This window comes from Mesoplodon densirostris, chromosome 3 (genome assembly GCF_025265405.1).
Source record: "Mesoplodon densirostris isolate mMesDen1 chromosome 3, mMesDen1 primary haplotype, whole genome shotgun sequence".
Classification (NCBI taxonomy): domain Eukaryota; kingdom Metazoa; phylum Chordata; class Mammalia; order Artiodactyla; family Ziphiidae; genus Mesoplodon; species Mesoplodon densirostris.
In genome coordinates, this window is record NC_082663.1 from 34,728,468 (window position 1) to 34,750,035 (window position 21,568).

At 41.7% G+C, this 21,568-nt stretch overlaps 1 protein-coding gene and 1 pseudogene across 1 annotated transcript; one reads left to right on the top strand and one right to left on the bottom strand.

Annotated features, from left to right (window-relative positions):
- The first annotated feature begins 253 nt into the window (after positions 1-253).
- On the top strand, positions 254-15,194 carry CARD6 (caspase recruitment domain family member 6). The gene is given in 13 exon segments (XM_060094318.1): positions 254-262; positions 4,793-5,036; positions 5,348-5,401; positions 7,091-7,145; positions 7,147-7,539; positions 7,541-7,638; positions 9,501-9,505; positions 13,389-13,425; positions 13,428-13,512; positions 13,514-13,585; positions 13,877-14,067; positions 14,070-14,185; positions 15,060-15,194. Coding segments are annotated over 13 exon segments (1,494 nt in total).
- Positions 15,195-19,885: 4,691 nt separating this feature from the next.
- LOC132486737 (kinetochore-associated protein NSL1 homolog) lies at positions 19,886-21,450 on the bottom strand (annotated as a pseudogene).
- Positions 21,451-21,568: the final 118 nt, after the last annotated feature.

Below are 21,568 nucleotides of genomic sequence, written 5' to 3' on the forward strand. Positions count from 1 at the left end.
TAAAATATCCAAACATTTAAGAGTTAGGGAAAAACGATCCTAAATGTGCGCGCTTTCTAAAGGAAACAATTCGTGACCTATCACTTGTGAAATACTTGCAAAGGTAATTAACTAACTACCAGCAGAACAAGGTGACGTTTAGGAATTAGAGGTTTAATTTTGACAGGTTAACAGTTGATTTAGTGCCTAGTCAGTACTAGGCTCTTCTAGAAACTGGGAATAGAAACATCAACAGGGCATAGTCCCTGTCCTCATGGAAGTGGTAGGTGGGGAGTGGGAGGTTCAGGGGGAGGTGCAGCCAGGGGAGAGAGAGAGAGAAGGCCAACATTTGGGTGTTTGGACCAAACTGCAGTTCAGGGGAGACTTAACTGGATTAGGTGTTGTATTAGTTCCCCACTGCCATTCTAGCAATTTACCACAAACGTAACGGCTTAATACTAAACATTTAATCAACGAGTTATAAAGTTTCAGTTACACAAGATGAATACATTCTAGAGATCTGCAGTACAATACTGCATCTACAGTTGACAATACTGTATTTTACACTTAAGGACGATAATCACAAACCACCAGCTAGTATTTAAGCTACAGGCAATCAAATCATTTCCTTTCTTTGCATCACACTTTATAAAGTCTTTCCCCTGGCTCATAGAATGCTACTAACCACTTCCGGTTTGGTGCTGCCCTTTTTGGATCGACTTTTGCTAAAATAAACTTAAATTTTAACTATGCCTGTTTATCTTTTAGTAGGCCCTTGTAAGTACGCTGGCCCCACCCAGATAATTCTCTAGTCTCCATGTCAGCTGATTAGCAACCTTAATTGTCCTTTGCCTTGTAACGTATTCACAGGTTGTGTCATCTTTGGAGAAGATCATTATTCTGCTTAGCACAAGTGTTATGACAGATGAGATCAGTGTAGACTGTTGCTGAACCCAAGTTAGTGTGCCTGAGGCACAGTGAGGCCAAACAAACTGAAACATTGGAGTTTGGAGGAGAGAAAGGACCAAACAAGGAGGACAGCGCAGCTCATGCTCAAAAGACCTGAACTCTCCAGCGGTTTCGGGGGAAGAATTTTTTGTTTTTGTTTTTTTAAAATCATTTATTTATTATTTCGCCCTATGGTGCAGCTTGCAGGATCTTATTTTCCCAACTAGAGATTGAACCTGGCCCTCTGCAGTGAAAGCCCAAAGTCCTAACCATTGGACCACCAGGGAATTCCTTCAGGGAAGAGATTTTAAAGGCAGAATAAGGGCTGCAGGGCATGTGACTTTCTTCTGATTGGTTGGTGGTGAGGTAAGAGAATGGTGTTCCAGGAATCTTGTGCTCAGCCACCCTCCACCTCCACCTGAGGGCCTTAGTTCCGATAGCAGAACTCAAAAATGTGTATCAGATTACTATGTATATCCATTGGGGAGGAACTAGGACTCTGCTTTATTGCTGCACTATTGTTTCTTGACTGCCTTTCTTTTGTTTCTGCATTCCTTCACTTCCCTAATTAGTAACTGTTCGAATCTACCCTTTGGAACACAGCAGCGAAGATCTAGGAGGATGAAGCCTTTTTCCTACATACAAGAGAAGGGGGACATGGAAAGGCTTTTGTACCCAGGAGGGCCCCACAGTGTGCTGCTGGGTTTCAGGAAGGGTAGGACAGGTAGCAACCACTGAGGAACCAAACTGTGTGGCAGGCACTATGTCAGAGTCTCTTTTACCCCAGACATTCCCCAAATTGTAAACATCAGAGTGAAATATTTTTCCTCTTATCCCTTTTTGGTGTGCTGGAAATCACACCATTCTGGCCCTGGTCAGGTAGGCCCTTGGCTCTATAGAGGCCTATGAGGCCAGTTTAGCATTTCCAGATTTCTATCCAAATGCCAGGTTTAGGTCAGGAGTAGAATGACTTCTGAAACAGATGATCTTCTTACAGAGTCCAAGCTCACTCTGCTCGCTGCACGACAGGCCAATAAACTGGGAGACGAGGTGTTGAGGCAAAGAATGCGACTTTATTTGGAAAGCCGGCGGACTGAAAAGATGGCGGACTAGGGTCCCCAAAAAACCATCTTAGCAGGGTCTGGATGCCAGTTTCTTTCATAGAATCAGAGAGGGAAGTAAAGTAAAAAGGCAGAATAGAGGGAGATGCGGGGAGGAAGTAAAGTGAAAAGGATAAACATCTTCTGGAATGACCAGCCTTGGGGAGGGGATGGTTAATTTCTTCTTTCTTGCAGCCATTCACAGGTGGGTAGGGTTCCCTGAGGTAATCCATTATGTATGATTATAATAACAAAAGCTACGAAAAACAAATGCTAAAGTCAAAGAGACAGATCCAACGTGGAGTCAAAATTGGGTCTTCCCTGTTGCAATCTCTGCTGTTACTTACGGTGTTTTGCCTTTTGGCAGAGAGTGATAGAGACTTCATAAATCTTGCATCTATTATTCTGATATAGTTCAGGTCTCTTGACCTGCCTTTTTTTCCTACAATAGATGAAATTAGTGCTGACTTTCCTCTTTTAAAAAAATCACATAATTTAAACTCCTACCTGCAAACAAAATTTTTACACCTGTTTCACTGTATTTGATGTGAGGGATGTATTTTCAAATCTTCATCTCCTGGCCACCCTTCCCCCAGCTCACTTCTGAAAATGTATAACTTAGATTGGGACTCGAACCCAGCCAAAACCCAGACTGGGACTTGAACCCGCGGTGTTTTAACAGAGATCACACACCTGGTCTCAGGATTTAGACCCACGGTCTTTTCTTGACGTCTCATCACAGAAGGAATTCAGTGAGAGACAAAGTGATAGGTAAGAAGTTGATTTATTTAGAGAGAAACACACTCCACAGACAGAGCGTGAGCCATATCAAAAGGCGGGAAAGGCGCCAGGGTATGGGGTGGTCAGGTTTTTTAGGGGTGGGTAATTTCATAGGCTAATGAGTAGGAGGAGTATTCCAGCTATTTGGGGGAAGGGGTGGGGATTTCTAGGAATTGGGCCTACTTTTTTTAAAAAAAATAAATTGATTGATTGATTGATTGATTTTTGGCTGCTTTGGTCGTTGCGTGCGGGCTTTCTCTAGTTGCGGCAAGCGGGGGCTACTCTTCGTTGCGGTGCGCGGACTTCTCACTGCAGTGGCTTCTCGTTGCGGAGCTCTAGGCTCGAGGTGCGCAGGCTTCAGTAGTTGCAGCACACGGGCTCAGTAGTTGTGGCTTATGGGCCCTAGAGCTCAGGCTCAGTAGTTGTGGCACAGGAAAGACCTCTCTGCAGGAGGCCCCTTTTGCCTTGTCACTAACCTGAAACCAGGCGCCCCCATGCTCTATGCTCTACTCATCTCCAGCCCTAGCATGCCCTTCAAATCTTGATCACACAATACCTTGCCTAATCTGTTGGTTCTTTCTATAGATCAAAGAAGTTGAAATGAAGAATAAGTAATTAACAGATGACCAGATCTCTTCCCTAGCTTCCCCTTCAGTAATCTGGCGAACAAACTGTATGAACAAGATAGCATCTAAAGAAAAATCACAGGAAGTTGACAAGCCTGCATACAAGTCTGCACCCAGCGGGGGTGGGGGGATGGCGACTCCCACCCCCTATCTCAATGATTAACTGAGATTACTTCCCTTTTTCCATATAAAAACTTTCATGGCCAAGCATAAGTTTCAGAGGTGGTTTTTGGGGACACTGAGTCCACCATCTCCCCAGATTGCCAGCATTCTGATTAAAAGCAACTTTCCTTTCTACCAATATTTCTCTCTCTCTCGTATTTATTATTATTATTATTTACATTTATTTATTTATTTTTGGCTGTGTTGGGTCTTCATTGCTGTGCATGGGCTTTCTCTAATTGTGGTGAGCAGGGGCTACTCTTTGTTGCAGTGCTCAGGCTTCTCATTGTGGTGGCTTCTCTTGTTGCGGAGCATGGGCTCTAGGCGCGCAGGCTTCAGCAGCTGTGGCACGTGGGCTCAGTAGTTGTGGCTCGTGGGCTCTAGAGTGCAGGCTCAGTAGTTGTGGCACACGGGCATGTGGGATCTTCCCGGACCAGGGATCAAACCTGTGTCCCCTGCATTGGCAGGTGGATTCTTAACCACTGCGCAGCCAGGGAATTCCCTCAAGTATTGATTTTTTGAGTGGTGAACAGCCAGACCTGATTAGGTAACATCATTGTTGATGTATCAACATTTGTTCCATAAACCCCAATTTGTGGATATTTGAGTTATTTTCAATTTTCTGCTATTATAAAAATGTTGTAATGCAGATTCTTGTCCATACATCTTTGGGCATTTGTCTGATTATTTCCATAAGATAATTTCCTATTCAGCGCAGTGGGATTGCTGCACTGAATGGAATGAATTTTGATTTTTATCTGTCACATTTATTTATTTATTGCTGCATATTGACAGATTTCTCTCCAAAAGGGTTAATCAATTCACATTCTTATTATCTCAGATAGAGCTCAGAGTAGAGAATACCTAGTCCAATCTGAGGTTCAAGAGAGGCTTCTCAGAGGAGTTGACTCAGAGGAGTTCTCAGGGGCTAAGTCATATGAAACTGAGTCAAGTCATCAAAAAACGATAAATAATCTACAGGGAGCCAGGGTCCGTGGGGGCTGAGGGCGGGGTTCCCCCGCTGCTTTGGCTTGTTTCTATCCCCCCTCTCCAACACTAGGCATCATTGACATAGTTAATCTTTGCCAAATAGAATTACTCTTTGCCTTAAAAAAAACAAAACAAAAACAAAAAAACTCCCCAAAAACTTGTATTTATGCATTGGAACTATTTCATAGTTCATTTCCTACTCTGCAGAAAACAGGAACATTGGCTACTGGGAGTGTTCCCTCAGAAATCATAGAAAAAGAATGAAAAAAGTTACTTGAAATCCTCCAACAAGATCCTGATTGTATCTTAGGTACATTAACCTCTCAGAGGCTAATTTCTGAGGAAGAGTATGAGATTCTGGAGAATATTACAGATCCCATGAAGAAAAGTTGGAAGCTGTTAATTTTGGTACAGAAAAAGGGAGAAGTGAGCGGTCAGCTTTTTCTCAACTGTTTACTTAGTACTTTTTTTTTTAATATTTAAGTATTTATTTATTTATTTTTGGCTGTGTTGGGTCTTTGTTTCTGTGCGAGGGCTTTCTCTAGTTGGGGCAAGCGGGGGCCACTCTTCATCGCGGTGCGCGGGCCTCTCACTATCGCGGCCTCTCTTGTTGGGGAGCACAGGCTCCAGACGCACAGGCTCAGTAGTTGTGGCTCATGGGCCTAGTTGCTCCGTGGCATGTGGGATCTTCCCAGACCAGGGCTCGAACCCGTGTCCCCTGCATTGGCAGGCAGATTCTCAACCACTGTGCCACCAGGGAAGCCCTACTTAGTACTTTTTCAGAGTCAGCTACCATTTGGGACTTAAATCACTTGAATCATAGTAAGTTAAATTTCTACACTTTTTTGGGCTGAGAGGGAGGAGGCAGATTTCCTGAAAAAAATAAAAATTTTACCTTTTATTTTCATTTGTCATTCTCCTGGAGATAATTTTCACTGAAATATGATAAAAGGGAAAAGTGTCCAAGATTTAAAATGCAGGGAATGATGTATCTTATTGTTTTAGGGGATTTATAATTTTTTGTTCAAACTCAATCCAAAAGCTGCAATTTTTAAAAAAATATTTATTTATTTTATTTGGTTGTGCTGGGTCTTAGTTGTGGCAGGTGGGCTCCTTAGTTGTGGCATGCTAACTCTTAGTTGCAGCATGAATGTGGGATCTAGTTCCCTGACCAGGGATCAAACCTGGGCCCCCTGCCTTGTGAGCATGGAGTCTTACATGCTGCACCACCAGGGAATGTCCCCAAAGCCTGCACTTGTTTTAGTGCTAGTATAAACTTATTATTCTGGCAGTGACGTTCTGAAATACTCATAGTTGGAAAGAGGCTACTGTTAGTGACACATCAGGATTTCCTTATGAAGTAAGTGAATTCATGGGTATTAACAACCTCAAGACCAAAAGCTGCACCTTTCACTTAGTATAGCCATTTTGAAAATATAGGAAAAATAATTTTTAACACACATATGTGGTAGATTAGCAACTTCATTTTTTTTTTAATTTATTTTTGGCTGTGTTGGGTCTTCGTTGCTGCGCATGGGTTTCCTCTAGTTGCGTTGAGCGGGGGCCACTCTTCATTGCGGTGCATGGGCTTCTCACTGCGGTGGCTTCTCTTGTTGAGGAGCATGGGCTCTATACGTGCGGGCTTTAGTAGTTGTGGCTCACAGGCTCTAGAGCGCAGGCTCAGTAGTTGTGGCGCACGGGCTTAGTTGCTGTACGGCATGTGGGATCTTCCCGGACCAGGGGTCAAACCTGTGTCCCCTGTATTAGCAGGCGGATTCTTAACCACTGCACCACCAGGAAAGTCCACAACTTCGTTTTCTCTGTGAGAAGAATGCCAGCAGAACCTTAGTTTTCTGGAGCAAATCAAATTCTAATTTTTCAATGTTCAAAGATAATTAGTGGCAAATGAGGGCGCACTTCCTCCAGTATGAATTGTTTAGCAGTTCTGTAAATTACTACCAGAGGCAGGTGTAGCTCCTTTTCTAAAAAATAGTGAAGATTATTTTAAGAGAGGCAGAGGCTCAGATAAAAAGATAATGTTAATGGTCTCTAATGTAGTACAGGACCCGTATGCTTAGAGAAATAGGTCTTGTTATTTCCAGGACTTATTCCAAATCAGAGCTATTTGCTTCTTGATTAGAAATCATTAGGATCAGATTTCATTAGCAATGGCCTTATGTAGTCTGAGCTGGTTTGGGGTCACAGTAAATCCACAAGTAAACACAGGATTCAAGTTTTCTATTTCACTCATTTACTCTTTGAGTTTGCTGTGAAAGACTCGAACTTTTGAGCAAGGCAGGAGTGTGATCTGATATTTTTCAGTGGGAGAAAGTTCTGACAGTTGAGTCGCTGCCATTTATGTAGGAGGTGGTAGGTATTCCTGTTATCCAGTGAAATGAAGGAGATGATGCTTTAAGGTCATGGAAAGTCAAGTTATTATATAACATCTGTTAATTTCAAAAACTAAAATAAAAATCCTCCAACCTTTCCTATTCTTTCCAGAACTTTTAAAACATGAGTATATAGAGCCACCGCAACCTGTGGGAGTAAGCAGGGAAGGTATTTTTTATTCCTGGAGAGAAAGAGCCTGAGAATCCTGAGATCACCATATCCTTCAAAGAGAAAGAACACTTGGATTTGGAAACCTCTGAGTCTTTCACGGACAAGAAGGCTGGTTATCGGGAAAGTGCTTGGTCCTCAAGGGAAAATGAGAAGGAATACAACACACCAAAATTCACATCTCTGCAGTTGGCTGAGAATGTTGAATATGAATTTCCAGCAACAATTGAGTATTTACAGGATGAACAGAGATATGAGGAGCCAGATGATTCTTTGCACTTAGGAAAAGAGGAATATCTAGAATCTGTTGGGTACTCTGAAGATGCAGACACCTCCGTGGAAGAGGATGCTTATGATGACCCAGAGTGCATTATCTATGACAGCAAAGAGGACTCTGTATTCTGAAACCATGGAGTTCTCTGATGAAGAACAGAATTATGAGGATTCAGAAACTGGCATATCATTGGAGGAGGAAGAGGAGAAGAGTATGGAAAGTATGGGAATGATGTGTGTATAGTTAATTAGGCAACAACTTATTTTTAGGTTGCCATGACATAATGGGGAGAGGGGCTGAGGAAAGGCACCAGATGGCAACAGAAAAGCAGCTACACAAAAATTTCTTGGACTTCTCTAACTTGGAATTTCCTCAGAGGTGAGTGTTGACAGGGAGGAAAACCCAGGACCCAGGAACAGTGGACAGTATAAGCTAAAGTAAATATTGACTATCATCTTAAAGGTTTCTGCAGTCACCTCCATGATACATATAACCACTAATTTTAGCTGTTACCTTCTGTTCCTCAGATTAAGCCTTTTTAATCATTTTAGCTCCTCTGTGACCAATGGCATATGGGGGTTATGAACCTAACTATTGAAGTAGAAACAGGAGAGGAATTTGTGATAAATGGATAAAATCCCAAAATAAAGCTTGTCTTGATCCAGTCCAAATATTGCCAATTTGATGAGGAAATCTTGAATTTGAATACTTCTCAATGAAAATTCAAAATATGAGAAATGCTTAATTTGGAGAGATAGTGTCTGGGAAAATAAACATCACCAAGTTCTGAGTACAGAAGGGGAAGGTAACTACCAACTCACATTCAGTCCAAATCCTGGGAATTCATAATCCAGTTATGGGTCAGAAAAGAGTAATTACCTCCTCAGCACACCTTGACACAGTTACTAGGGCTGCTGTAACAAAACAGCACCACAAACTCGGTAGCTTAAACAATAACAATTGAAACGTATTGTCCTACAGTTTGGAGGCTGGAAGTCTGAAATCAAGGTGTCTCTAGGGTTGGTTCCTTTGGAATGCTGTAAAGAAGAATCTGTTCCTAGCTTCTTGTAGTTTGCTGGAAATCTTTGGGCTTCTTTGGCTTGTAGAAGCATCCCCTCCACCCTTGCCTCCCTCACCCTACCCCCGCAATCTGCCTTCATCTTCAGATGGTTGTCTTCCTGGGTTCATGTCTCTATGTTCAAATTTCCCCTTTTTATAAGAATACCAGTCATATTAGGTTAGGGCTCACCATAATGACCTCATCTTAACTAATTACATCTACCATGTGACCCCATTTCCAAATACCATTACATTCTGAGGTACTGGGGCTTAGGATTTCAACATACGAATTTGAGGGGTACATAATTCAACCCCATAACACAGCTGTTGTCCCACCCCCATACCTTCGCAATATATAGTTGCTTTTAGACCTCATTCTTTTTTTTTTTTTTTCTTTTTTCGTGGCACGCGGGCCCCCCACCGCTGTGGCCTCTCCCGCTGCAGAGCACAGGCCCCGGACGCGCAGGCTCAGCGGCCACGGCTCACGGGCCCAGCCGCGGGGCACGAACCCATGTCCCCTGCATCGGCAGGCGGACCCCCAACCACCGCGCCACCAGGGAAGCCCTAGACCTCATTCTTAATTTTTTAAATATATTACAGTTGTTGCATAGGGTTGAATTAATTAATTAGTCATTGCATACTACCCTCATTATTCTGCAAAAAGCCCCTTTTGTTCATCTATTTCATTTTTTTTTCTCTATTTCCCATTCACCTTCCTCCATAGGTAACATTCTAATATTATGTGTTTTTTGCATGATTTTTCTGTATCATTTATTTATCACAATAATAATATCTCAACATAGCATCTCAAAATTAGGGTCACTTAAAACCATAAGAGTGTATAATTGTTCATGTGTCTATAGTTGACTGAGCAGTTCTTCTGGTCTTCGCTGGGTTTACTCTATATCTGTGGTCAGCTGGCATAGGCTCATCTCTCATCTAGCAAGCTAGTCTGGACTTGTTCTCAGACTCTGCGAGGCATATTCTTATGGTGAGGGAGAGTAGTCAGAGAGAGACAGAGAGAGAGAGTAGTCAAGGCATTTTTAGGCTTAGGCTCAGAACTATCACGCCATCTGTATGATAGGTTTCCTAGGGCTGCCACAATAAAGTACTACAAAATGGTGGTTTAGAACAACGGGAAATATATTGTTTCACAGATATGGAGGCCAGAAGACTGAAACCAAGGTGTTGGTAGGGTCATACTCTCTCTGAAGACACTAGGGAAGCAGCTGTTCCAGCCTGCTCTCGCAGCTTCTGGTAGCCTGCAGTGTTCTTTGGCTTGTAGACCATCTTCTTGGTGCATGTCTCTGTTTTCAAATTTCCTCTTTTTATAAGGACACTGATCAGATTGCATTAGGGCCCACCCTAATGATCTCATTTTAGCTTGATGACCTCTGTAAAGACCTTATTCACAAGTAAGGCCACATTCTGAAGTACTGAGAGCATCAACATATCTGTTTTGGGGGTATACAATTCAACCCATAACGCATACAATTCTGCCACAGCCTGTTGGCAAAAGCAAGTCACAAAGCTAATTAGAATTCAAGGGTTGGGGAAAAATAGACTCCACCTCTTGTGAAGTAGTATTGCAAAAAGTATGGATGCCGGAAAACCATTAATTGGGGCTATTTTTGCAATCAATTTAACACCTTTAAGAAAATAGGTCAAGAAAAATCTCAATAATAATGTAGTTATGACCTGCAGTATAGTTCTAATGGTTACCAATCCACTCTAGTTGACTGGAGGCATGTGGCTATCCTCTGTCTCTTTCCTCTGTAATACTTCTCTATGCAGCTGGGAACCGGAAAAAAAAAAATCCAAATGCATCTGAGTCAAAGGAGAAGGATCTTCACGCTTTTTGTCATGTTAAATTTTATGCCCCCCACGCCCATCATTGTGTCTCAAGTCAAAGTCTCAGGAAGACTTAAGGCGTTGCCTGTGTGCTCTGCAATGTATAAGGTCAACTTGTATATGGACTATATCAATCAACTCCCTTCTCTTCTAGCTTATACTAGTTGTAGTCAGTCGATGGTAGGAACCCATATATTTACCATTTCCTCTGCCCTTTATTCTTCCTGAAGATCCAAGTTTTAATTTGTTGTTATTTCCTGTTATCCTGAAGAATTTTATTTATTTTTTGTTTATTGAAACGTCTTTATTTTGCCTTCAATCCAGAATATTTTTGCTGTAATGAATTTCAGATTGGAGATTTTTTGCCTTCAGTGTTTTATGGATGTCATTCTTGTCATTTGGCTTGCATTTTTTCTGATGCTAAGTCTTGTCATTTTATCATTGCTCCCCTTTAAGTGTTGTGTTACTTTTCTTCTGCTTGATTTCAAGATTTTTTTCTTAAAGTTTTTTTCTGCGGTTAACTCTGACGTGTCTAGGTGTGCTTTTCATCTTCTGTAGGGTTTGTGAATCTATAAATTTGGAATTTTTTTTCCAAATTTGGAAAATTCTCAGCTGTTATTTATCCAAATGTTTTTCTGTCCCACTTGCTCCCTCCTCTCTTTTTGAGACTCCAAGTACATGTATGTTAGAGTTTCTGATATCTTTCCTAAGGTCCCTGAGGCTCCATTCATTTTTTTTTTTAATTTCTCTTTATTCTTTAGATTGGGTCATTTCTACTGCTATATCTTTAAGTACACTGAATTTTTCTTCTGTCATTTCCAATCTTCTTTTCAGTCCATCTACTGATTTTTGAAAAGATTCAGGTATTGTCACTTTTAATTCTAGAATTTCAATTTTTTTTTTTTTTTTTTGCGGTACGTGGGCCTCTCACTGTTGTGGCCTTTCCCATTGCGGAGCACAGGCTCTGGACGCGCAGGCTCAGCGGCCATGGCTCACGGGCCCAGCCGCTCTGTGGCATGTGGGATCTTCCTGGACCGGGACACGAACCCGCGTCCCCTGCATCGGCAAGCAGACTCTCAACCACTGCGCCACCAGGGAAGCCCTAGAATTTCAATTTTTTAAATGCTTTCTTTTTTTTTTTCCTGAGAATTGCTATTTAATCATTCATTATGGGTTTATTTTATTGTACATTCTTGAAAATAGTTAAGATAGCTGCTTTAAAATTCTTATATGCTAAATCCAACATCTGGGTCATCCTGGAGTGGGTCTCCATTGATCAAGTGTGCGTTACATTTCCTCTTTCTTTCTATGTCTCATAACTTTGAATTTTGTCCTATGCATTGTGTATGATCAGTTATAGAGACTCTGGATTGTGAAATTCTCCAAAGAATCTTGGGTTTTTTTCGTTGGTTTAGTTCCCAATTAACCTGACTGGACTCAAATTCAAAACTCAGTCTCCTTTCAGTGGGTGGCAGCTAAAATCTCTGATCTTTTTTTTTTGCCTTACATGGGCTATTTTCATGAATTTTTAATTTACATAAATGGTATTGGGTTCTAGAAATTATTGCTTCTTAATTTTTCATCCATCTCTATGCTTATTAGGTATATCCCTGTACTGCTCCACAGTAGCCTTTTATTACCTTGTCAACGTTAGGCATCTGGCTTGAGCTGTGTGAGTACTGATTTCTGTGCTGAAGAAGCAGAGGATGGTTGTCCAAAGGAAAAGCAGGGGATAGGCAAGAGCAGAAATTAAATGCTCTCTGCAACCCATCTTCTCAGTGCCTCTTCTGGGAATCTTTCATGCTGGCCTTAACTCCTCCCTCATCTTTTTATCCATCATATATACCAGTTCAAGCAACTTTCAGACCATCCAAGGATTTCTTAGAGTTACTTTTGTTAATTCTTTTTTTTTTTAAGTTAGTTTATTTTTTTGGCTGTGTTGAGTCTTTGTTGCTGTGCGTGGGCTTTCTCTAGTTGCAGCCAGCGGGGGCTTCTCTCCATTGCAGTGCGTGGGCTTCTCATTGTGGTGGCTTCTCTTGTTTGTGGAGCACGGGCTCTAGGCATGCAGGCTCAGTAGTTGTGGCACACGGGCTTAGTTGCTCCGCGGCATGTGGGATCTTCCTGGACCAGGGCTCGAACCCGTGTTCCTTGCATTGGCAGGCGGATTCTTAACCACTGCGCCACCAGGGAAGCCTTACTTTTGTTAATTCTTGAAATCCATACTTTCTCTCGCTTCTACTGTTTCTTCTAGGCTATTTTTATAGGGGATCCAAGAATCCTATGCTAATTTGCTATCCATCAGGAGCAGAGAATGCTCTCTGATTTTCTTTCTCTACTAAGCACTGTCTCCGTATTCGCAAGAAGTGGCTAGAAGATAAATTAGAAAATGACATCAGGAGAAATTAGGTACAACATGTAAATTCTGAGAAAACTTCAATGATAACAAAATGTTCCATTTCTCTGAACTTTAGCAAGAGTTAACATTTAAGAAATAAATTGGTATCAACCTAGAGAATTCCTCATACATGTGTATAATGAACAGGGTTTTTCATTGCTGCATACAAACATTAGCCAAAAAAATTGGAAAACCTAAATGATCACCAGTAGACAATTGTTAAATAAATAATGGTTCTTCCAAACCATGAAGTACAATGGATTAGCTAAAATGAATTAAGTAGTTCTCTATATATACTTACTTGGAAGAATTTGCAAGGAACACCACTGAGTAAAAAGTTTTATACTGAAGAAGGATCATTCAGTATAATATCATTTATAAAATAAAATAGCATCCATTAAAACCAAACAGTGTATTTCTACATATGCAAACATACTTATGTACTTGCACAGAAAAAAGATGGTAAGGAAACGTACCATACTATATTGACATATCTCTTAGAAGGAAATAGAATTGACAGAATAATGAAAGAGAACTTTACTTGTATTGTTTCATCTTTTTTTTTCCAATGAAAATGTCAATAACTTATTTAATTTAAAAAGTCATTGAAGGAAGCTTAGATGCTGAACACGACATTCACTGACTATCTTATTTCCTACAGAAAGAAAAAAGTGTTTAAAGATGTCCTGTCCTGTTTAACCCGGTTACAAGCAGAAAGCTTCTGCCAGATTTCGTTAAACAGTTCTTCTTAGACCGAGGATGTAGGTGGGTGACTGAGACTCCAGTTGACAGCCTGGAACTTCCTGATGAAAGTTCAAGCACTGGATATGACAGAGATTCAATCCTCAGACACAGGTTCTGGGTGAAGATAGCAAAGGGGAATTTTTTTTTTTTAAATATTTATTTATTTATTTATTTACTTGTGGCTGTGTTGGGTCTTCGTTTCTGTGCGAGGGCTTTCTCTTTAGTTGTGGCAAGTGGGGGCCACTCTTCAGCACAGTGCACGGGCCTCTCACTATCACAGCCTCTCTTGTTGCGGAGCACAGGCTCCAGACGCGCAGGCTCAGTAATTGTGGCTCATGGGCCTAGTTGCTCCGCGGCATGTGGGATCCTCCCAGACCAGGGCTCGAACCCGTGTCCCCTGCATTGGCAGGCAGATTCTCAACCACTGCGCCACCAGGGAAGCCCGCAAAGGGGAATTTTTGACTGGAGTAGAGAATTTGGAAATTAGAGAACCAGAAACCATTAATCCCCTTGATGTCCTTCGTGCCTCTATGCTGTATTCAGATAGCTCTTTGCAACGTGAAGTCATGTCAAACACGTATCAGTGCCAGTTTGCCCTTCCCTGCTACTGCCAGATGCAGAAAAAAACAAAAGCATTTTAATGCTGAGGGCCATTAAGGACATTGTGAAGGAACAGTCAACGCAGTCTTCAGGAAGGCCTACAGGGGATACAGAAAATTTCTGACTCTCATGAAGATGCCTGTCATCTCTTTTGTGCGTCTAGGATACTGTAGCTTCTCCAAGTCCAGAATCCTCAACACACTGCTCAGCCCTGCCCACCTGAAATCACACAAAATCTTTCTCCATCAGGATTTGCCTGTTCTGGTGCTTCCCCAGCAGATCTCTGATGGCCTGGTTGAGGTAATATGGAGTTTTCCTGATAGTGATGGTCTAAAGGAAAACCCCAGTTTTTTCCAGAAAGCTGTTGCTGTGGCCAGCCTTCGTGGGGATCTTAGAAAGTTTTTGGACACAGTTTGGTTTCTTTTTTTGTTTGTTTGTTTTGTTTTTGTTTTTGAGGTACTCAGGCCTCTCACTGTTGCGGCCTCTCCCGTTGCGGAGCACAGGCTCTGGACGCGCAGGCTCAGCAGCTATGGCTTACGGGCCCAGCCGCTCCGTGGCATGTGGGATCTTCCCGGACCAGGGCACGAACCCGTGTCCCCTGCATCGGCAGGCGTACTCTCAACCACTGCGCCACCAGGGAAGCCCACAGTTTGGTTTCTTGATGGAAGTTTCCTCAGCTGTGTTTTTTTTCATTGACTGCCTAGGTGAGAAGGAATGGGACTTGCTAATGTTTTTAGGAGAAGCTGCCACTGAAAGATGCTACTTTGTCCTCAGTCCAGAGGCCAGGGGGAATGAGGAGGCTCAGATTTCCCAAAGGATCCTGAAGTTGAAGCCATCACAGCTGCTCTTTTGGGAGGAGGAGGAAGCTGGAGAGACAGGGAGGAACATGGAGGGTCTTCAAGCTGCCCTGAAAGAAGTGATGTCCTCTTTACTCAGATGTATTTCTGTGGAGGACATTGCACCCCTGGCCAGGGAGTTGGGGATACAGATAGGCCACGACTTTGAGAACATGCAGGGGATTCAAGTTTCCCCTACTGAAAACTTGGCTGGAACAGCTGAAGTTGAGGGACCACAAAGACACAATCAGAAAAAAAACTCATCTGAAAACCCCGCTTAGATGTCAGTAAGAGAGGCTGAGGCTAGATGTGAGATCAGCCAAAATCTTGAGAATTTCCATCTCACCCCAGTATTCATGCCTTTTCTGAAAAACTGCTGTCCTTTACCAACCAGAAATGGAGGTAATTATAACCGTGTTTCTTTGACAGCCCCCTGGGTTATGGTCTCCCAGTTTTGGTTAGAGCAGAGGTCTCAGAGTTTCCATCCTTCACCCTTTCAGAATACAAGGGTCCATAGTCCAGGTAAAGTTTTGGGATTCAATAATTCCAACCTCAGAGATTTTATTCAGGTGAAAGATTTATGAAATTTTCAAGAACTGCTCAGGGACGTCACATGGATAAAACTTTTGGGAGACCACCAAGACCCATTTCTCAGCATGTACAGGCCTGGCCTGAGAGACCACAGAAAATGGGAGCCCTTGAAAGTTCTGGGGAAGTGGACTTCCAGGGAGGTCTCCTCCATTCCCTGGGTTCACAGCCAGCAAGAGTGGTTGGGAAGTCACAGCCTAGGCAAGTCTGTGCCTGGGGAACACAGCCAAATGAGGCAATTAGAAAATTCATGAGAACAAAATCCCATATTGAAAATCCTCACCATCAAGCGTTTCAAGCAGCAGGAGCCATACAAAAACCCATAAGGACTGCCTGTCAGCAAGGAGCTAAGCTGAAGACACAAGGTGGGCCTTCAAATCCATCTTTCCAAATGGGATTCAATCCTATGTCCAACAGCAAATTTTTGCTCAGCTCTCAGTTCAAATCCAATCAGCCCAAGTCATCCCAGGCCAAGCAGTCCCAGCACAAACCCTCTCAACTTGTGTTCTCTGAACCCAAACTCACTCAGACAAATCCACTCAGCACCAGCCCTCCAAGTCTCAGTCCTCCCAATCTAAGCCTTCTCAGCCCCAGCCCTCCCAAGCTAGGTGCTCTCCATCCAAACCCACTCCACCTAAGCCATGTCAACCCTGGTCCTCCCAATCTAAGCCTTCTCAGCCCTAGACCTCTCAAGCTAAACCTTCTCCATCCAAACCCACTCAGCCCAAGCCATGCCAGCCCCAATCCTCCCAATCTAAGCCTTCCCAGCCCAGACCCACTCAACCCAAGTCATTTCTGACTGGTCCTTCTCAGGCTAAGGCATATGACTCAAGAGCAGGGTCCAAGAGGGTAGGGAAGCATTAAAGTCCTTACTCTGGAGACCTATGAAATGTATCCTTTGCCCAGACCTTTCCTATCATATATATAGTAACCTGAAGAAGAGTGGCAGTGATGGTAAAAGAGTACTATCATTAGCATGACACAGATAGGAAGATATGCACAGCCTAATTGGATATCATAAAAATATAAGAATTGTGCCCCTATAAAAAAGGAAAAATACAAAAAGAGTAAAGAATGGAATCAAACAGTAAATAAATGAATTGAATACAACCTTGAGTATTAGGTAATATATAACCTGAATCCAGGGAATGGGGGCTGTAAGACAATTTCACTTGGAGAAGAGTGGGGATAATTCCTTTAATTGCAAAGTGACCATAAAATAGGGCGCAAGTTGCGTCAGTGTTGCAAGAAAAACTGCCCTAGATGTTGGCTGCTCTAGAGGTGTTTTGGTCAAAAATTTTTGGTTTGATATCAGCCGCTAAGCAGGTAACCTTGTTTGTTTGGAATGTTTAAATCAACTTGCTTGTGATAATAGCCCCAAATTGCTGGAATGATAAAACTCAATTGACCCTTACATATAGAAATAATGAACTAACAACCAATGAAATTAATTATTTTGCCTTAACTTTGGGAATGATCTGTGTATGTTTCATATTTTAAATGTTTGTAGTGGTTAAGATAATTTGGCTAATTAGAGGATCTGATATATTAGCCTCATGACTCTAACTTAAAATGTGTAATTGAATTTTTAATTTTAGAGTTCTGATTTTTTTAAGTTGAAAAGATTAAGATAGGTTTACAAAGTTTGTAGAAAGCATTGAAATGTTTAAGAGATCTTAAGATTCACATAATTTTCAACTTTAATTTATTAGATACATTATTGTTCTAAACATTTGGTTAAGTTCTGCTAGTTACAAGCAGTAAGTAGAAGGAATATTAAATTTAAAATATTTAAGTGAGGTTTAATTAACTAAGTTTGTGAGTGACACCAAATATTAATAAAAGACTGCTTTATTTATTTATTTATTTTTAGCAAATAAGTTTAACTTTAATTTGACTTTTGTGTGTTTAATCTAAGTATTATAATTATAACAGAAACCAAATAGCTTTCAAATTTCTACAATTAAAAAATAAAGTTTGTGGGGTTTTAGCAGACTGCTTTAGCTTCTCATTAGAATGAAACATTTATCTAAAATCTCTGTTACAAGGGTCTCCAAAGACTTCATGGATATTATCTTAATTTTATTCTTGCAACATCTAAAAGGCTACTTTAAAGGAAGATGTTAAAATTCACTAGCTTTAGAAATAAAATAATAGGATTTGTAAGTTGAATAAAGAGCCCTGCTTTTTGAATCTGTAACTTTTATAAAATTTACATTAGTTTTAAGTACTAAAATAACCCCGTGTCTTTTCTGGGTAAAAAAAAAATCAAAAATTGTCTCCAAAGACACACACAAAAATTCTATTAACAAAAAGATGAGAAATGATCTTTGAAAAGGAATAATTAATCTCTTAAAAATGTTTAATTAAACATTTTCATATGACAATAGGTATCCTTCATTTGTGCATGTATTAAACAATCAATATTGAGTATTTAGAAGGTGTTCAATCTCTCTCAAGGTTACTGTAAGGGTGAAGAAAGAAATAGAGGACTATGCATATGAATTTTTGTCTTCTGGAAGGCAAAAAAGCATAATAATAAAAGCATAAGTTCAAAACTACAAAATCTTTGGTGTAAAAGTGAAGTTTCTCACAAAAATAACCTTTTTGTTGTTTAAACTTTTGAAATGAGCAATAGTAGTGCTGTTATTAAAAACTTTTCTCTATATCCTTCTTCAAGATTAGTTCCTGGAGGACAGAACTTGTTGGGTTATTGTCACCAATAGATTCTGTATCAGCCTGGGGTTAATAATATATATATGGTACATTCAAATTAGACAATTTGAGGAGAGTTTAATAAACGGACTATTTATAAAGGGCTAGGCAATATGTAAAAACAGTACAAAGGAGAGTGCAGTACCCTGGATCTAGTAAAAGCAAGGCACATGACTACTCCAAGGTCTCAAGGGAAGGGCGGGGGAGTGTTTTCCTTGATCAGAAGAGCTGTGTGGGAAGGGTCTTGGGTCTGGGTGGTCGCAGTGACCCACAGGGAGGTATCCCAGGGAATACAGTAAGTCCCTTACATACGAATGAGTTCTGTTCCAAGAGCATGTTCGTAAGTCCAACAAAGTTAGCCTAGGTACCCAACAAACACAATCTGCTATATAATACTGTGCCGTAATTGGTTTATAATACTTTTTACACAAATAATACGTAAAAAACAAACAAAAAATAAAACATTTTTAATCTTATAGTACTGTACCATGAAAAGTTCAGTAGTACAGTACAACAACTGGTATAAGGGACTGGCATCGAGTGAACAGGCAAGAAGAGTTACTGACTGGAGGAGGGAGAGGAGGTGGGAGATGGTAGAGCTGAAGGATCATTAGCAATAGGAGACGGAGGGCAAGGTGCAATTTCACTCACGCTGGTTGTTGATGGCACAGCCTTGCTGGAACCAGATGCACGTTTGCATCTTTGTTTTTTGTTTTGTTTTTTAAATTATTTATTTATGTATTTATTTTTTGGCTGTGTTGGGTCTTTGTTGCTGCTCTCTGGCTTTCTCTAGCTGTGGCGAAGGGGGGCTACTCTTCAAGGCAGTGCGCGGGCTTCTAATTGCAGTGGCTTCTCTTGTTGCAGAGCATGGGCTCTAGGCGCACAGGCTTCAGTAGTTGCAGCACGAGTGTGTGGGCTTCAGCAACTGTGGCCCGCGGGCTCAGTAGTTGTGGCACACGGGCTTAGTTGCTCTGCAGCACGTGGGATCTTCCCCGACCAGGGCTCAAACCCGTGTCCCCTGCATTGGCAGGCGGATTCTTAACCACTGTGCCACCAGGGAAGTCCCTACACAGCTCTTTTTTAAAGAAAGATGTATATCCAGGAAACACAATGAAACACGTTACTTCTGAAATTCCGTTAAAAGCTGTAAGGCTCGGATTTCCCTTGAGACACAGTGGTTAAGAATCCGCCTACCAATGCAGGAGACACGGGTTCGAGCCCTGGTCCGGGAAGATCCCACATGCTGCGTTGTCACCACATTGAGAAGCCCTCACACCACAACAAAGAGTAGCCCCTGCTCGCCGCAACTAGAGAAAGCCCGCGTGCATCAACGAATGCCCAACCCAGCCAAAAATAAATAAATAAATTTATTTAAAAAAAAAACAACCTGTAAGGCAGCCAAGTGTTGATGGTACTTAAGGACAGTAAAAGTTTGCACTCTTAGTGACCATTGACAGACTTTGTGTAAATATTTTAAAAAATATGCTTTTCATTGACTATAGATGAAAAGGTGAGGGAAGAAATACAATATTACATCATACCCCAGCATAGAGCTACTATATTTGTATAAAGGAATCACTAGTTATCTGTTGTTTTAATTGAAGTCCTGTCTAGGCATTAAGCTGTAATCTAAATGTTGATAGTGCCTAATTTCAACTCCCAAGATAAACAGAAAGAGCTTATGTATCAAGACTGATTCTCTTTGGCCTCAACGGATACCATTTTCTCTGGGGGCAGTCTTTAGTTCCCTTCCTTCTCAGTACCAAGTCAGTGGTTTTCCTAGCAGAAGTCTCCACTGGTGTGGTTTTTACTTGTGCTATAAAGCTCTCAGGTTTAACATCTGGTTTCCTATAACAACTGGAAGAAGACTTCTTGGTGGACTTTCTGGAGCCGGATAATAGGCTGCATCTTTAAAACTTGGGAAAAATCCATCTCCTTGTTCAATTAATGCAGGCAAGGACTTCGTAGCTTCACTGATCTCCTTAGCTATTGTTTCTTCTCTGCATTTCAAGTTTTCCGTACGAGGGGCTGGATCAGGGTCATATTTTAGGTCCAATGGATGTACAACAGGCTAGTACTGCTTCAGAATTTCTTGTTTTGCTTTTATGATTTTGATGACACATTCAAGGATCTTTCGGGGATACTGCTTACATTTTGTGGCTACATGGACTATGATTTCATCAAACTCGGTTTCAAGGACTTTGATATCAGAATCCATAAGCAATTGTCTGAAGCTTCCTGCCATGCTTGCCCATGAATGCTGACATTCTCTTGCACAGCTGATTCAAAAGTCCACTGCGGGGCTTCCCTGGTGGCGCAGTGGTTGAGAGTCCGCCTGCCGATGCAGGGGAAACGGGTTCGTGCCCCGGTCTGGGAAGATCCCACATGCCACGGAGCGGCTGGGCCCGTGAGCCATGGCCGCTGGGCCTGTGCGTCCGGAGCCTGTGCTCCGCAACGGGAGAGGCCACAACAGTGAGAGGCCCACATACCGCAAAAAAAAAAAAAAAAAAAAAAAAAAAAAAAAAGTCCACTGCGCATCTTGCAGCAGGGGCTTCTGAATCTCCTCTGGCAGTGCGTCCCCGAGGTTTTGTGCAGAGCTGCCACCCAGTTCTAGCATTTCCATCACTGCCCGCTTTGAGGTGCAGCGCACTTGCAGGTCTTTTCAGGAGGTGGCAGGGACCGAGGCCCTGTCATCTATCACAGCTACTCTCTCCATGTCCCACAGAGGGGAAAGAGCCGCCGACTCAAACCCTCTCCAGTTTTCCAGCTTCAAATGTCTGAAGAGAAGATTTTGAATGGCGCTGCAATGAAGAAAGGATTTTAGAGTATCTACTCTTTTAAATAATATAAGGTTGCTATTGTAATCTGGTCTGGGTATTGCCTGCTCCTGACCCTAAACTGCACAAGAGCCATAAAGTTTTCTATTATTCTATAATGGGACTATAAAATAGACTGTCTCTTTAATACAAGGAGTTAACATGCTTCACACCCTTTTGGCAAATTTTCTTAAATTTTAAAGCAGCGGTTTTATAATTAGAGTGTGTGTAAAAATCACTTGGGGTGGTTGTTAAAGTTGTATATTGTTGCAGAGATTCTGACTCAGTAGGTCTGGAGTAGGTCTATGCAATAGCCTCTTAACAGGAACTCACTGAGGCAGAAGGTCCTGGGGCCACATTCTGAAAAATCCAGATCCACACTGGGCTGCAAACCTGTTTTTCCGGTGCTCAGAGAAAGATATTTTCATCTGGGCCAGAAATCCAGGCTGGGATAATTTCTCCTCATTATCATTCTTATTAAACTCATTATTCCTCTTCTGCTGGAAAATCTGGCACTGAAAAGCTTGTGTAATATGATAATGAGGT